At 38.8% G+C, this 18,084-nt stretch overlaps 1 protein-coding gene across 2 annotated transcripts in view; it reads right to left on the bottom strand.

The window, feature by feature from the left end:
- dync1h1 (dynein cytoplasmic 1 heavy chain 1) overlaps positions 1 to 9,248 on the bottom strand; it is a 58,770-nt gene extending 49,522 nt beyond the window's left edge. For both annotated transcript variants that reach the window (XM_062968479.1, XM_062968480.1), the window contains exons 1-2: positions 8,915 to 9,248; positions 443 to 530 (exon numbers count right to left, since the gene is read on the bottom strand). In XM_062968479.1, the coding sequence (XP_062824549.1) occupies positions 443 to 530; positions 8,915 to 9,179 (353 nt within the window). In that variant the 5' untranslated portion in view covers positions 9,180 to 9,248. The remainder of the gene's footprint in view (positions 1 to 442; positions 531 to 8,914) is intronic.
- Between the last annotated feature and the right edge of the window lie 8,836 nt (positions 9,249 to 18,084).

Raw genomic sequence — 18,084 nt, 5'->3', positions numbered from 1 at the left:
AAGCAATGGTAAACCATCTCTGAATTACTTTTATCATGAAAACCCTGTGATTGAACAATTCAAATGAATATGACTCACTAGGTCTTTTATTATAGGGCCACAATAAATTGACATGATCTTGACAGCAGTTAGTTATTATGGTATTGTCAGCTTATAATAGAATTATCAGCAAACAAGAAGATTGTTATTTGGATTTCATATGCTGCAGCAACACAGCAATTTTTGCCACTTGGTTGAAACATGAAATCAGTTTCTATGACTAAGTGCATAGGTGTCCTCAGGCTTTTTCTCAGCCCCACCAATGTGTCACAGGCCTGGCTGGTGAGAACATCTGTGAGGATCTTAATATGAGAAGCCAATTAACTATATCTGAAATGTACGAAATGCAAAATATACAATCGTAATGAAGAAAACATTATGAAGAGAGAAGGTTCCGACTCACCTGTTTGACTTTATGCCATAATGAATGTCAGTGCTTATACCATAGGAAATAAATTCTTTTTCTTCCTCTCCTTCATCACCAACATCCTCTACAAAGAATGAGGAATGCTTACTAGTATCAGTTTTAAGTATCTCTCTAATACCTTTACTTGCCCATTATCAACCTGTAATCATACCTTGCCGCTGCTGGTCTAAGTGTACATCACTTTTTCTACAACCAAACTTGTTTTTTTTTTAAATCAAGTTTTTAAAGCCCATTTCGTTGGAACAAAACAACTGTGATTTTGCCTCCATGTCCCTTACATCATATCATTGCACTCAAGAAGGTCTAGCAATCCTAAACTTGCAGACATACAACCCAATACTAACATGTTTGCTCAGAACCCTTTGCTTTGTTCACCGAGGCTTGCAATTCATATATATGGGATTGCAGTCTTGCTCATTGTTTATTCCCAGAAATACGTGATTTCTGGGAAATAGTAGGAGTTATAAATTATTAGTTCAGATTTAAAGTCTGGTTAAAAAGATCACGTGTTCTACGAGTAAGATTCGAAAAAGCATTTCTTCAAACAGGGTCAGTTTTGAGCCACCATGGGCAAGACAAACGGAAAGAGCATTGTTAACATGATTGGCAATTCAGGGGAATGACGTAATCCCTTCCGCCGCTGACATTACAGCAATGAACACTGCAATGCAGCAGAGCAAAGATCTCATCAGAGGCACACCCAAGCACAGGGAAAAGAAAGAGAAAGTGTTCGCTAATGAGGAATACATTTATAGCAGAAAAAAAATGCAGCTTTGTCAAAGAAAATTTGTCATGCCCTTCATAATAAGAGAGAGATGGAGAAATAAGCTACACGTTTTCTTTTTGTTATAAAATCTAAACTACTTTCTGTTAGATAAATTGGGATTTTGCACTTTATGAACAACTATTTCCTGGTTATATATTAATATAACTTGTGAAAGAAAGCAATTGATGATATTTCTGGAATCACAGCTCTTTTCAATGGAAATAATATCATAGCAAACACTGTTTAAATTCAAGACTCTGTAAGCATGTATCTTTGGCTTTTAACCTAACACTGATTTGTTTTTCTAAGAACTGTTCGTATAACTTCTGATAACAGCTTTGCTGCTATTTTAGCAATTTATACTTTATAAAATTGCAATTTATGAGCATTTTAAGATCAAAATGTATTTCATTTGTTTAATCAATAATAAAAACAAAAGGTTTTAATTAATTTTGAAAATCTTTTAACATAATACACCTTCAGATACAAAACGGATCTCTCCCACAATGTATAACAGGACGTAAACTCTATATAATGCTACTTACATTTCCTGTGCAGCATTTTGAGGGCAAATCATTTAGATTTGCCTGACTGTTAGCTTAACTTTGAATATCACATTATCTGTTTTCAGGCATCTGATGGCATTACTGAAGGCTATCTTAAAGAAAAGTTAATTTGGGAAAACTAATCAGGAATTTAAATTTTAAGATTGGAAGATTCCTCCTCAACAATTCATGTTCTCACAATAAAACTAGTTGCTACATTTAAAAGCTGTAGACTTGTGCCTCAGACCTACAACAATTGTGTAGTAATGGTTCCATTTTACATGTACTTAAGTTGCATTGAAGCTCAAGAGTTTTAAACATGAAATCACTTCAAATTATTCATATGGGTGAATTACATTCACCAATAGACCTACGAGGTTTGCAGAATCAAATAGCAATAATGCAATGAATCAAAATTAAGCATTAGTATGCACTAACTCAGTAGGGTTCCTGCATTAGAAGCCAATATATTTTCAACACCAGAACCTGATCTCTTCAAACATATTAACTACCAGTTAGATTTGGAAACTGCAAAGTATATAGTATGAGTATACTGCAGAACTATGATTCAGTCCGGAAACCAATTGATGATTATCTTCATTTTAAAAAAAGCTCATGAATCATAGCAAATGCTACACTGTGGCCTGGAATTACTATTCTTGGACAAGGACCATAAAACACATAGCTTTCCCATTTCTATTGTGCCCAAAACATTGTACTTTTAATAATTATGCTTATGTTATAGTGCTTTACAGAAATTAACAAGTTCATCTAAGATTAAAAAAGGTCCACCCAATGCAGTTTGGAAAAGAAAGCAAACTATTGTTCTGGGGTAAGAATAGCAAACCCTGCAATAGATTTATTCTTTACAAAAAAGGGAAATGCCTCCTGGAGAACAATTACTAAGTCAGAAATTGAAGTGAAGTGCTTAAATATATGACATATATTCAGTATATACGCATTATACAGCAAGCAATGTTCATTGAACGGATGTGGTAAATGCTCAAAAGTTTGAGCACAATTTTTCAGAAGTTCAAAGTTTCATTATAACATATTAAAATCTAACATTTGAACTTTAACACATGTAGAAACACCTTCCTTACATGTTGCATCTGGCATATGACCGACCACAATAATTTCATCTGTGACCCATAAAAATATGTTTTCATATGGCACAGGTAGTTTAATGAAGATGCAGCTACAGTAACTGCAGTAGGTTTTGTCATAGAGTATCAAATGTTAATGAAGAAGAAAACGAAACAAACAGCTGTTTTACCCACACACTCTTAAAACAGTTCTAACTAAATTAATAATGAAACCAAAAGAGCAATGTTCAGTACAGAATCTTTATATGTGAGCTATCACTACACCCTTATGGTATGCAGCTACAGAGAAATATTGGGTGTGTTCTGGGTCATATGCTCAGAGCAGTTAAGATACTGTCAGCATCAGCAGGGCTGCAGAATGCCCTGCTTACACCCATGGGCAAATTATATAATCTAAACTTTGATAGCATCAGAAGACAAGTCAAATGCAAAAGGGCTGATCTCTGAAAAGATAAACATGAAACTCAACAAAATATAGGATGGTTTCTTTTTTTGTGTCAATTTGGCTCTTATGCTTGTTTGGATGTTCATGGCTTTTTATCAATTTTATTTATGCAGCAGCACATTACAATTTACATGAAGTTTATAGGAAATCTTTGAACAAATAACCAAGCATGGCAATTTTTCATGTGGTCTTATTGCATGCTGGGAAAGAAGGGCTAATGTCAGCTTTCTACTACTGATTATATCATCAAATATTATTAGCTCCAAAGGGTTCTATTTCTGTACAAAACTGTTTCCAGCAAATTAATTGTAAAATATAAATAGTTCCCCTATTTTAATAAACTACAGATATTATATTAGAAGTTGTCAATTAATCCAGCCCTTGAGAGGTATCTACCTGTCCCTGCAGTTATCAACTCAGAAGCTAATGAGGCAAATGAAGATAATGTTATCCGTAGCAATAAGTTGCTTTGGGATCGTTGGTGTGATGAACCAGAACATTATGTCATTCAGGTGTTTTTTTTGTGTGTATTGTGTCAGCCTTCTCTTCCATCCAGCATAATCCCAGACACTTTTACTTAGAAGTCAGACCCAAATGGGACTTGTTCTCAGATGTGCTGAGCATTGTGTCTGTTGACCTTTCACTATTGACTTAGTAATCCACACATTGTGTAGAGAAGGTGACCAGCAGCATACTTGGCATTTCTGCTGTAAATGGTTTAGGCAGTAATTTGATAAGGAATAACTCTTCCAGTTGTTGGTCTTGGAAAACCAGTACTTGTCAGAACAGAGGCACCATAAAGTTATTAGTTCCATCCTCTGCTGATATCTCTGTGTGTGTGTGTGTTTATGGAATGAGATGACAATACCAATATAAAATAAAATAAATACTGTAAATCAAAGTAAATAATACAGAGTTACATACTAAATAGTGCCTCAACAAATTTCATCAAAACACACAAAAGACCAGAAGCTCCAAAAACCATCTGTGTCACTATACAAAGAAGCAAAAAGGGCATACACACATTTGAGTACAGTCCATCAGTGGCATTTGCTACTAAAAGTTGAACATCCCTTATTCAGAAAATCCAAAGCTGTCACATGGTTAGCTGAGACAGTGACTTTATTTTCTGAAGGCTCAATGTACACAAACTTTGCTTCATGAGCAAAATTATTTTAAGTATTGTGAATAAAATTACCTTCAAGCAATGTGTATAAGATATATATGAATCTTGCATAAGTTTTGTGTGTAGACTTGTTGGTGTGAGGCTTGGGAAGAGCTGACCTTTATGAGCCATGTATATGGCTATCTTTTTAATTTAAAATAAAATAGTTATTCTGCAGAAGCATTGCCCTACAGTTTCTTTCCTTATAATCCAAAAAAGGATATTGCATAAGAAATACTCCACCTGGACAAAATGTACAGACAACTGCCAAACTGGACGGCTTTAAAACTTGGATAAAAGCCCTAAAGTGAAGCTATTAGCAGCTGCTAATCAGGAGGTATATCTGATTCTTCTAGCAGTACAGTACTATGCCGTATCAATAATTGAACTGTTATCACAGCTTTTTATCTTTTTAATTTGGTGCATTGAGTTATTTTATCACTGTAAATAATGCAATGCAATTTTAATGTGTACTTCTTATATGCCTTCCATAGTACTGTTCTTTTAAATTGTGGGTTGCTTTGAACCCTAATTTTGTGAGGAAAGTAGGATCATCATCGTGATCATCCATATCCCACTTTCCCTCCAAAATTGGAATTTAAAATGTCTCATAATTTGAAAGAACAATTTCTGCAGCAACTATCATCATCAATAAAAAATATAATAGCAATTATTATTGCCATTATCATCATTAATTGTATTTGTCAGGATCACTGGGCTGAATGAGTCCAACTGCATTGTCCCCTTTTTAGGAAATTAATTCTTATTATTATTATTAATAACAACAATGTGGTAACAGATAATGTTATTTAGTTTTTATAACAAGAACAGTATTTCCAAAAAGGCAATAGAGGCAGAGATACTCACTCAAATCAAAAATTCCTGACAGCACAATTAATAATTATTATTACAAAAATTATTGTGATACAACGAAATATTTTTTATTGTTACTAGTTATAGTAACAATAATATTTTCCAAAAGACAGTTGAGGTGAAAGGATTCATTATTTCCCAAAAGGCAGCTGAATTCTGCGATTCCTGACAGGACAATTAATAATAGCACTAGTTACCATCATTACAGTAATTACTGTAATATAATAATACTATTATTCCCCAAAGCAATTGATGTTATTATAATTTTTATAATCATAGTTGTAATAACAAAAGAACCCAGTATTTCCCAAATGGCAGTCAAAACAACGGGATTCATTCAGGGCAATTAATAATAGCAATAGTTATTACTACAATAATACAACTATTATTATTATTTATAACAAGAACAATAATTCTCCAAAGGCGGTCATGGAAAAGGGATTCATTCAGCAGGACAATTCCTGACAGGGCAATCACTGAAATCGTTATTAAATATAACAAGAATCGTATTTCCCAGAAGACAGTTGAGGCGAAATGACCCATTCAGCCCAGTGATTCCTGACAGAAAATTTTAAAAACAATAGTTGCTGACATTTCTGACCAAGCAATATTTTTACACGGACTAAGTAATGCTAATGCTAGAAAGGCTAAAAGGACTGAGCAATGTTTTTACATGACCTAAAGAAAATTAAGATCTTAGGATCTTAGCTCAACTGCTGCATGGTTATCCTTGTTGGCCTGAGGTTCAGGGAATTTTTTAATAGTATAGGTTATAATTTATTAATTGTTAATTGTTTTATATGGGTTATGAATTGTGAAATCCGTTTGTTTAGTTATGATGCCTTTTATTGAATTTTTATGTCTGCAACTGTGTTGGTTTTAACACTGTACACTGCTTTGAATCCCATCCATGGGGGGAAAGAGGGATAAAAATAAATAAAAATAGTATTCCTACAACGGTTATTGTAACACATTATTGACTACAATTTCCTAAGTTGATGTGAAGGGACTCATTGAACCCAGCCATTTCTGATAGGACACTAAATAATAGCGAAAGTCGTTCTTATTATAGTAATTATTATAATGTAAAATAGTGATTGATAGATATAACATTTCACAAAAGTCAGCTGATGAGGATGGATACATTTAGCCCAGCCAATCGTGACAGGACAATTAACAACCTTAACGGTTCTAGTGTAGCTTACCTATCTGAATGCATCTCCCTTTATGAGCCAGTTAGAGCAGTGGTTCTTAACCTGTGGGTCCCCAGGTGTTCTGACCTACAACTCCCAGAAATCCTAGCCAGTTTACCAGCTGTTAGGATTTCTGGGAGTTGAAGTCCAAAACACCTGGGGATCCACAGGTTGAGAACCACTGAGTTAGAGCATTAAGATTAGCCAGGAAGGTCCTGCTCTTGGTTCCATTGCCGTCACAGGTGCGACTGGTGGGGACGAGGGACAGGGCCTTCTTGGTGGTGGCCCCCCAGCTGTGGAACTCCCTCCCTAATGAGATCAGATCGGCCCCCTACCTCCTAACGTCAAGACCTGGTTATTCAAGCAGGCATTCGGCAATTGACAGAAATATGGAAAGAAACCCTGGACTGATGAAATGGCCTAAATGTTTTATGTTGTGTCTGTGATTGCTATCAAGTATTTTATTCTGCTTCGGCAGCCAGAAATAACTACATCTTTCACCCCGCCCCCAAGTCCTCTCTTAAAAGCAGCACATTACCCATCTACCTCACCCATTGGGTTTACAACTTACATCCCTGCACTTTGGCCCAGCTCGTTCTTGTTTCACCTTGGTTTTGTTTTCAAATTATGTTTTACTATATCATTCTTGGGGTTTTTTGTTGCTACTTTGTTATGTCATTGTGGATAATTGCATTTTATCTTGTTTATTTTTCATGATGTATGTATTTTATCCTGTTTTGGTGTGTTTACTTGGGCTTGGCCCCATGTTAGCCATGCCGAGTCCCTTCGGGGAGATGGAGGTGGGGTACAAAAATAAAGTTATACTATTATTATGGTTCCAATGGTTTTTATTCTATTGCTATATGTTATTGTTTTGATAGCTGATGTTTACATATGGAGGCCTTGCTCTCAATCTCGCCTGTTTTGCAAGTATGGCTGGCAGGGATGAGAGACAGGGCCTTCTTGGTGGCGGCCACTCGACTGCGGAACTCCTTCCCTAGTGATATAAGGTTGGCCCCCCTCCTTCCTAGCCTTCAGAAGGAAAGTGAAGTCCTGGCTCTGGGATCAAACCTTTGGATAAGAATGTAGTGCAATAAGAGATGTACAGTAGAGTCTCACTTATCCAACATTTGCTTATCCAATGTTCTGGATTATCCAACGCAGTCTGCCTACCGCTCAGATCCACATCTGTTTCTCTAGGCAGGAAAGACTGAACTTTTTACAAATTTAATTTCTGACAATGTTGTTACTTGTAAATTCATTTTATGCAACTATCTGTATTTGCAGTCAACTTGTTAGTAGCCAACATTGTGATGTTTTGGTGCTTAATTTGTAAAATCATAACGTAATTCAATAGGCATTTCCTATTATCCAACATTCCTATTATCCAACGTTCTGCCAGCCTGTTTATGTTGACTAAGTGAGACTCTACTGTATAACTTGTACAATGACCATGGAACAGCTTCAGACTACCATCTTTGAATGGCGTGACTTTGATTATCAAATTTTTAATGTTATTGCATGAATTTTAATTTTGTTATATTTTAAATGTATGTCTAATACGTGTATCTGTAGGCATTGAACAAGTGCCTATGTAAGCCGCCTCGAGTCCCCTCCGGGGTGGAGAAAAGCAGGGTACAAATGGGGTAAACAAACAAATAAACAATTATGTGAGGCATTGAATTTTGCCATTGATTATGCTGTGAACTGCTTTGATCACCCCCCCCCCCAAAAAAAAAAACAGGGGTGAGAAACGCGGTATATAAATGCAATAAATAAATACAGTAGAGTCTCACTTATCCAAGCTAAACGGGCCGGCAGAAGCTTGGATAAGCAAACACCTTGGATAATAAGGAGGGATTAAGGAAAAGCATATTAAACATCAAATTAGATTATGATTTTACAAATTAAGCACCAAAACATCATGTTATACAACAAATTTGACAGAAAAAGCAGTTAAATACGCAGTAATGTTGTGTTGTAAATACTGTATTTACTAATTTAGCACCAAAATATCACATTATATTGAAAACATTGACTACAAAAATGGCTTGGATAATTCAGAAACTTGGATAAGTAAGACTCTACTGTAATTATTGTTTCTATTATGACAGTAGTAGTACTTATTATTATTAATTAATAATAGAAACAGAAACAAGAACATCATTTCCCAATACTGTTAGGGATACAGTTGGTGGAGGAGACCTTCTGCCCAGCCCTTGCTGACAGGACCCTTAACAACAAGAGGGACGCACTGACAGGACAATGAAAGGAGAGCGGGCGCCATTTTGACAGTTAGTGGCAGGCTGGCAGCCATTGCGGGCCACGCCCCTCGCCTCCTTTCCCTTGACTCACCCTTGAGGGTGGAGCGCTCGACCAGCACGGCGTGGACCTGCGGGTCGGAGAGGAACTTGCGCATCTGCTCCACGGCGCCCTTCTCCTCCAGCGCGGCCTCCAGCGCCGCGGGGGCCTCGCCGCCATCCTCCAGCAGCAGCGGCACCAGCTTCCGGAGGTGCTTCTGCAGCACCGAGACGTCCGCCACGTTCTGCACCGCCGAGCCGGGCACCTCCAGCCCGCCGTCCTCGCCTCCCCCGCCGCCTCCTCCGCCTGGATCAGACATGCCTCCGGCTTCCTCTTCTCCGCAAAAGGCAGCTGCAGCTCCGCACTCGGAGCCCGCCGACTTCGCACTGAGTCTGACGCGGCGCGCCGCTCGCTCTTTAACCACTCCCTCCAAGCCCCGCCCTCCCCCGCGGATCCCTGGGAAGTGTAGTCAAAGAATCCTGACACCACGCTCAAAGAGGCGGGACTGTGAGAGCCTGAGAACTACACTTCCCGACATGCATCTCAGCAAGCCGGAAAATGGTTCCCCCCCCCCATTTTCAACTAGAAGGGGAAATATACTGCTTTTGAGCATGCTACTGCTGGTATTCATAAAATATATTATATAAAATATTAATGATGTTGTAATATAATAGCTTATATATTACATATATTACAAGTACAATATATTATATACCCTGTTTCCCCTAAAATAAGACATCCCCAGAAAATATGACCTAGTAGAGGTTTTTCTGAATTCCTAAATATAAGGCCTCCCCCGAAAGTAAGACCTAGCAAAGTTTTTGTTTGAAAACATGCCCGCTGAACAGAACACCAGAGCATGCAGGTTTGGTAAATGTACATGTACATATAAATGTACATGGAAATAAATGTACATAGAGTGTTGTACATGGAAATAATGGTAGTAACAAGAAATTCTTGATAGGATTCACAGTTTGTCTGGTTATGCTAGTTTGTGATGACAACTACTGTACAGGATATAATAAATGTATATTTTTTTGTTCATCAATAAATGTGAATTCTTCTTCATGGAAAAGTAAGACATCCCCTGAAAATAAGACCTAGAGCATCTTTGGGAGCAAAAATTAATATAAGACACTGTCTTATTTTCGGGGAAACACGGTAATACTAATAGTATAATAACCTGGTAGTGTATTTTATATATATGGTATAATAATATAATACTGTACAATATAATACAGTAGAGTTTCACTTATCCAACATAAACGGGCCGGCAGAACGTTGGATAAGCGAATATGTTGGATAATAAGGAGAGATTAAGGAAAAGCCTATTAAACATCAAATTAGATTATGATTTTAGAAATTAAGCACCAAAACCTCATGTTTAACAACAAATTTGACAAAAAAGTAGTTCATTACACATTAATGCTATGTAGTAATTACTGTATTTACGAATTTAGCACAAAAATATCACAATGCATTGAAAACATTGACTACAAAAATTCATTGGATAATCCAGAACGTTGGATAAGTGAGACTCTACTGTATTACTGTTGTATAAACCTTTGTTTTAACTTCTGTTTTATCATCTTCTTGAATTGGCCGTCTGCAAGGACGTTGCCCAGGGGACGCCTGGATGTTTTGATGTTTTACCATCCTTGTGGGAGGCTTCTCTCATGTCCCCACATGGAGCTGGAGCTGATAGAGGGAGCTCATCCGCGCTCTCCCCGGGTGGGATTCGAACCTGGCAGCTTGCAGATCAGCAGCCCAACCTTCAAGTCACAAGTTGACAGAGGGAGCTCACCAGCTCTCCCTGGATTCGAACTTCCGACCTGTCAGTCAGCAGTCCTGCCAGCACAAGGGTTTAACCCATTACACCACCGGGGGCATAATTACTATGTGATAATATATAATAATATATAATAATATACTGTTTTGTGGTTGTATATTTGTATATTTTAAGTTGTAATGTTTTTGATTGTGAGCCACTTTGAGTCTCCATATGGAGAGATAAAGTGGGATATAAATAAATGAATAAATAGGATAATACAGTTGGAAGAGACCACATAGGCCATCTAGTCCAACCCTCTGCCATGCTGGAAAAGTACAATCAAAATCCCCTGACAGATGGCTATCCAGATTCTGTTTAAAAGTTTCCAAGGAAAGAGCTTCCACCACTCTCCAAGGCAGAGAGTTCCATTATTAAACAGCTCGTACAGTCAGGAAATCCTTCCTAATGTTCAGGTGGAATCTCCTTTCCTGTCATTTGAACCCATTGCCCCTAGAAAACAAGCCTGCTCCCTCTTCCTTATGACATCCTTTCACATATTTATACATGGCTTTCATGTCTCCTCTAAAACCTTCTCTTCTGCAGGCTAAACATGCCCAGTTCTTTTAAGACATTCCTTATAGAGATTCATGGTCTCCACACCTTTGATCATTTTAGTCATCCTCCTCTGGACACCTTCCAGATTGTCGATATCTCTTTTGAACTCTTTTGTGTCCCAGAATTGGACACAGTATTCCAGGAGAGGCATTGCAGTTTTGCCGGATCTGTAAGTTGCCTTGAGTCTCCTCCGGGGTTGAGAAAGGCGGGGTAAAAATGAAGCAAATAAATAAATATTCTACATTGACATTTTGCATAGGGAGTTATTGTTGTTGTTGCTGCTGTTGTTACAGTTTATTTGTGTAGCAGCATCAATGTACCTTGGAGCTTTACAAGGACAACAAAAACAGGATATTTTGTCAAAAATGTGCAATCAAATACAGGCATGGGCAAACTTCAGCCCTCCTGGTGTTTTGGACTGCAACTCCCACAATTCCTAACAGCCCATTGTTTGCCCAGGCCTGATCTAATAATACATATGCATATATGTATGTGTGTGTGTCTATATGAATGTTTATATATATTTATTTATTTACAGTATTTATATTCCGCCCTTGTCACCCTGAGGGAGACTCAGGGCGAATCACATTATATACATATAGGGCAAACATTCAATGCCCATATACACATAAAACCGACACAGAGACAGACAGACGCAGAGGCAATTTAACCTTCTCCTGAGGGGATGTTCGATTCTGGCCACAGGGGGGAGCAGCTGCTTCATCATCCACTCTGACCGCACTTCCTCATTCCAACGTTGTAAATTAGTTAAATTTACCTCCCCACTTTTTATAAGTGGTACCTTATCTCCTACTTGATAGATGCAACTATCTTTCGGGTTGCTAGGTCAGCAACGAGCAGGGACTATTTTTAATTTTTAATTGACGGGTGCTCACCCCGCCACGGGCTGGCCTCGAACTCATGACCTCATGGTCAGAGTGATTTATTGCAGCAGTCTGCTCACCAGCCTGCGCCACTGGATTCAAATGCTAATCCAGGGACTCCAAAGAAGCATGCTAAGGAACTGCAATGCCAGGCTGTGATGGGTCTCAAAGTGATGTGGAGATCAAAGTTTGGGGGTCCCTCCTAGCGAAGGAGACCCACGCCAGACCCAGCAAGGAAGGTGCACAACACCTGGCAAGCTCCTGAGAAGCAAAATAAAAGATCTTCCCTGTTTCCAATAAGGTAGTCTCACCCAGGTTAGAAGCAGAGATCACCAACACATTTATTCTGTCCAGCTGAAGCAGGATGACGGCAGCAATAGGTTGCAGAAAGGACCGGCATACCATTACAGAGGAAAATGCACTGTTTATACTTTTTACAATTTGAATTTCCTGCCTCCCGCCCGCCTGTCGGCTTTGCGCTGATTCGTCAGGGGAGTCCTTGACGTCAGAAGGAAGGAGGCGCCACTTGGGGGCTTGTGCGCCTCATCCAATGAGAGAGTGAGCCCCGCTTATGACCCCCCCCCTTTGCTGGCCAATGATGGAGGTGGAGGCACAGCAATAGGAGAAACAAAGGGCAAAAAAATTTGGAAATGACAGGATTGTGTATGATTCATGTCAGGCTTTGTTAAGGTGGTCTGGCCATAGCCTGCAGCCCTGAAACCAGACCTGGTCTGTGGAGTCGTTGATTGATTCAGGGATTTTCGTGAATGGGAGCCTGGCCCCTGCTGGTCAGTTCTATTGTGGAAACAGGAACCTTGATGGGATTATACAGTGTTCCCTCACTACTTCGCGGTTCACTTTTTGCGGATTTGCTGTTTTGCGGTTTTTCAATAAACTCTAAAAGACTATTACAAATCATAAAAAATTACAATTTACAGCCTAAGAAAGGGAGGAAGGAGAAGCCAAAGGGAAAGAAAAGGAGCCCAAGCAGCAACAGGAGGAGAAGGAGGCAATTTATCAACACATTATTGGTTGATACTTAAAATAGTGTATAACTACTAAAATAATGTATAAATATTAAAATAAATATAGCGTCCCTCCTTTGCGGATTTTAACTTATTGTGGGTGGTTCTGGAACCGAACCCCCGCAATAAGTGAGGGAACACTGTAGTCCAAAGAGTCTTTGTGGGTCTTGTTCTTCTTTGCAGGAGAATGAGTCCTTTATGATGAGTAGTTCGTGAATGTCCGAGAAAGGTTTCCTCTAGGTCTGACATTCATGTCCTCCGAGGTCCAGGGAGGAAACCTATTGTTTCTGTTGCAGAGAGTGATCATTGATAGTCCACGTTTTGTAATCCAGTAGCCTTTGGGCATCCGGATGATGCCCAGTGGTTGTGACATGCTGACCAGAGTTCATGCTAAGGTCACCACACTTCATTTATAAGGGGTAAGATATTATAGCAATGATAAAAATAATAAAGGTAAATAATAATAATAATCTTTGCAATTCGAATTGCAAAGACTCTGGCGCAAGCCAGTCAAGGTGGTCCCAGTGGTGATCGGATGTTGTTTGGGCCTCTGCCCCATGTAAGCAGCCCCGAGTCCCCACGGGGAGATGGTGGCAGGGTATAAATAAAGTTTTTATTATTATTATTATTATTATTTTATTATGACACAGCAAACAAGATAGATATGCTGGATTTCATATCACAAAATCACAAGTCGAACACTTCCCAAGTGTCTAGGACTGTGTGATATTATTATTATTATTATTATTATTATTATTATTATTATTATTATTATTATCGGCACACTGGGTGCAGTGCCTAAAGATCTTGGCCTGCACTTAAACACAATCGGTGCTGACAAAATTACCACCTGCCAGCTACAGGCCACCTTACTGGGATCTGCTTGCATTATTTGCCGATACATCACACAGTCCTAGACACTTGGGAAGTGTCCGATGTGTGCTCCAGTACAGCAGCCAGCAGAGTGTCTGCTGTGGACTCATCTTGTTGTGTTTCAAATAATAATAATAGAGAAATAATGATAAAATAATAATAAATGATAGTAACACATGAGGGAGAATCTTCAGGATACAGCATCCCTTTTGGGTTTTGGGAAGATGAACTCAAGTTATGCCATGGCCGTTCAAAGGGGCTTCGACCCCCCTTCTCACGTTTCCATGAGGGAATAGATGGGGATGCCAGGGTCTTACCCATTTAGTCCAGGCAGGCAAGGGGCCAGTTGGGGTACATCCTGGAACTGAGTAGTGAGGTGAGGACTTATTTGGGGTTCGATAAAGGGCATGGAAAAGACACAGTTTTAGATCACGTTGCCAGTGCTCATTCATAAGATGCAAGTTTCATTCATAAAAATATCAATCAGAGTGTGCGGAGGCAAATTGGGGCCATTGCGACAGAAACCGAGATAGCAGTTATGCTTAGAAAAAGCTCCGGAGGAAAATGAAATTGGTCCTGGGAGAATCTGTGAAGTTGTGGATACCGAAACTGCGGGTGGGGGTGGGGGGGTGTTCCGTTTCTGCGATTGAAAGAACTGCATTTTCCCATTCGCAAGGCGGTCTCAGACTGCCTGGCCCAAGTTGGTGAGGATCTACGGCTCGGGAAGGGTTTTATCTTGATATTTTGGCTAATAGAGGTTGCTTGCAAAGAGCTCATTTCTGCAAGTGGGAAGTGAAAGCAAGCTGCAACAGTCTTATTGCTCTTGAGTGAATATGTAACAGAAGTCAAGGGAGCTTCAATGGAGGACTATTTGTGGTTTCTCTGCTGTTAGAGTTGAAACAATGTATTTCTGCAGCTGAGGTTCTTTTGAAAAGGGAAGACCGGAGTTCTCATGAGCTTGTGGAACTCCTGGTATGAACCAGATGTACATTAGAGCAATGTGAGTACGGGAGCTTGCATGTTCGACATCAAATGGAGCAAGGAGAAACTACCAGCTCTACAATTCACTATGGTTGCTTTCTTCTGCCCGAGGGGCGAAGCCCTTTCCTTGGAAATACAGTAGAGTCTCACTTATCCAACTTTCGCTCATCCAACGTTCTGTATTATCCAATGCAGTCTGCTTCTCGCCCGAATCCACAACTGTTTCTCTAGGCAGGCAAGGATGACAGATTTTTAAAAACCTTCACAGGACTGAATCTTTTACAGATTTTCTGACAATGTTGTTACTGTAAGTTCATTTTATGCAATTCTATCTTTATTTGTAGTCAATTTTTTAGTAGTTAAAATGTTTTTATAGTCAGTGTTTTCAATACATTGCGATGTTTTGTTGCTAAATTCGTAAATACAGTAATTACTACATAACGTTACCATGTACTGAACTGCTTTTTCTGTTTATTTGTTGTAAAACATGATGTTTTGGTGTTTAATTTGTAAAATCATAACGTAATTTGATGTTTAAAAGGCTTTTCCTCAATCCCTCATTATTTAACATATTTGCTTATCCAACGTTCTGCCGGCCCGTTTATGTTGGATAAGTGAGACTCTGCTGTATATCTTTTGGCATCCTTTATCTGGAATGTCAAAATCTACAATGCATTGGGCCATGGCAGTTAAAGGAGTGTTGAAACGCATCAATTCCACAGTATAGATGCACCCAAAATTTGTTTTTGTTAATAGGAACTTAAAATAATATAATACATTTTCTACAGCAATGTGCTTCTGAAGCTAAATTCATGATCACTTTAATATGGCTCTGTGATTTTAAAAAACCCCCAAAAGGAAAGTATTTTTGAGACTAAACAGGAAGGAAGCCTATTTATTTCTTATATTCAGTCTGCGCATGCCATGGACCTGGTGAAGGAGACTCAAAAGCTTATTGGAGACATTTCTTCCCAAATTAATCTCAAAAGTGTCCACTGGATTCCTTTATAATGTTAAAATATACAAATATGAGTGTCTCTTCAAATAGTGATACAATATCACTGATTCCTCTTAATCATGGCCCGATTTGTGATAATAACACTTGAATTATACATTTAATTTTTAAAAAACTAACAATGGTGCGCTAGACACTAAACCTATTTCTAGTTTGTAGGAGACAGGCTGAAAGCTATGCAAAAGGTTAAGCTGGAATTGGCACTGTCTATGTTCTTCCTTAGTGTTTTTGCAGTACAAATAAATGGCATCAGAACTGGAATGAGTATAGACCTGCAGAGCTGGGAGAGACCCTAAGGGCCATCCAGTCCAACCCTCTGATATGGAGAACACACAATCAAAGGACTCCTGACAGATGGCTATCTAGACTCTGTTTAAAAACCTCCAGAGGAGGAGACTCCATCATGTTCCAAAGCAGCATATTTGACTGACGAACAGCTCTAAGTGTCAGGAATGTTTCGGTGGCATTTCTTTTCCTCTTTAGAGCAGCAGAAGTATGACATCCTTTCAAATATTTAATCATGGCTCTTGCATTTCCTTCTCTGAACCTCCTTTTCTTCAAGCTAAACATGCCCAGCTCCCTAAGCCACTCCTCATAGGGCTTATTAAGTCATAAAGGAGCAATGCCCATCACACCCAGGGAGACAGAGCGTGGCCCAGGCAGTATGCTTTGAAGTGATCTCAGCTGAAACTAATGCAGTTTGTTTCCATGCAGTACTTAGAGAGGGATGATCACAAGGTGATCTGAACATGTTCGAACTTGTGGGTCTAGGACACCAATGTTTTCCCAAGCCTGCTATATACCAAATCTGTGTGGAAGTTTTGAGGATAAGGAACATCACCATTATTGTTGACGAAGTATGGAAATCAAGTATCATAAAATTTCCTAATGAATTTATTCGCCTTTTTCCCCTCATTTTTTTTCATAAAAAGCAACAATCCTTTGATGTTTTCTAGGCTGTATGGCCTCCTTCCAGAAGCGTTCTCTCCTGATGTTTTGCCCACATCTATGGCAGGCATCATCAGAGGTTATGAGGTATATTGAGGTTATATATATCTGTGGAATGTCCAGGGTGGGAGAAAGAACTCTTGTCTGAGGCAAATGTGAATGTTGCAATTGACCAGCTTGATTAACATTGAATGGCCTTGCAGATTCAAAGCCTGGCTGCTTCCTACCTGGGGAAATCCTTTGTTGGGAGATATTAACTGGCCCTGATTGTTTCATGTCTGGAATTCCCGTTTTCTGAGTGATGTTCTTTATTCACTGTCCTGATTTTAGATTTTTTTATACTGCTAGCCAGACTGTTCATTTTCATGGTTTTCTCCTTTTTGTTGTAATTGTCCACATGCTTGTGGATTTCAATGGCTTCTCTGTGTAGTCTGACATGGTGGTTGTTAGAGTGGTGCAGCATTTCTGTTCTCAAATAATATGCTGTGTCCAGGTTGGTTCATCAAGTGCTCTGCTATGGCTGACTTCTCTGGTTGAATTAGTCCTTTGATGTCTTTCCATACTGAGGAGCTCTTTAAGTTTGCTACCCAACACAGGAATATAACAAGATCTTTGTGTTAACAGTTGTCTATATCTTTGAGAAAAAATAATAATAATAGAGCAATTGCTGGTGAGAGACAAACTATCTGTACTGTGGTTTTATTGATTTTAGAGAAAACAGCTGACAAAAATTTTACTGTAATTGAGCACTTCCACCAGAGATTAATACATGTTTCAACCTCTTTATCACTTGCCAGGAAGAGGAGTTAACATGATTTGAAAGTACAAGATACCACTTACCAATGTTTATTAAACTTTGTTCAGAATGAAAAAGATACAAATCTAAATGGAACCTTAATCCACATCAAGGCCAAATCTTGTTTTCTATTTCAAGTCCCAAAGCTCTTTGAAAGCGAAGCCACTATTTTCTGAGGATTCTTAGGTTTGTCAGTGATATATATGACTGATTTCTGTTCTTATCAGCTTTGAGGACAAAGAGTACAAAACTGATAAACACAGGTAGAACATGTAGCTACAGCTGCTAGTCCAATAAGTTTCACAGGGGCTTTAAA

This window comes from Anolis carolinensis, chromosome 1, assembly GCF_035594765.1.
Source record: "Anolis carolinensis isolate JA03-04 chromosome 1, rAnoCar3.1.pri, whole genome shotgun sequence".
Lineage (NCBI taxonomy): Eukaryota > Metazoa > Chordata > Lepidosauria > Squamata > Dactyloidae > Anolis > Anolis carolinensis.
Note: the sequence above shows the minus strand (reverse complement) of the source record. Positions and strands in the feature narration are given on the sequence as shown.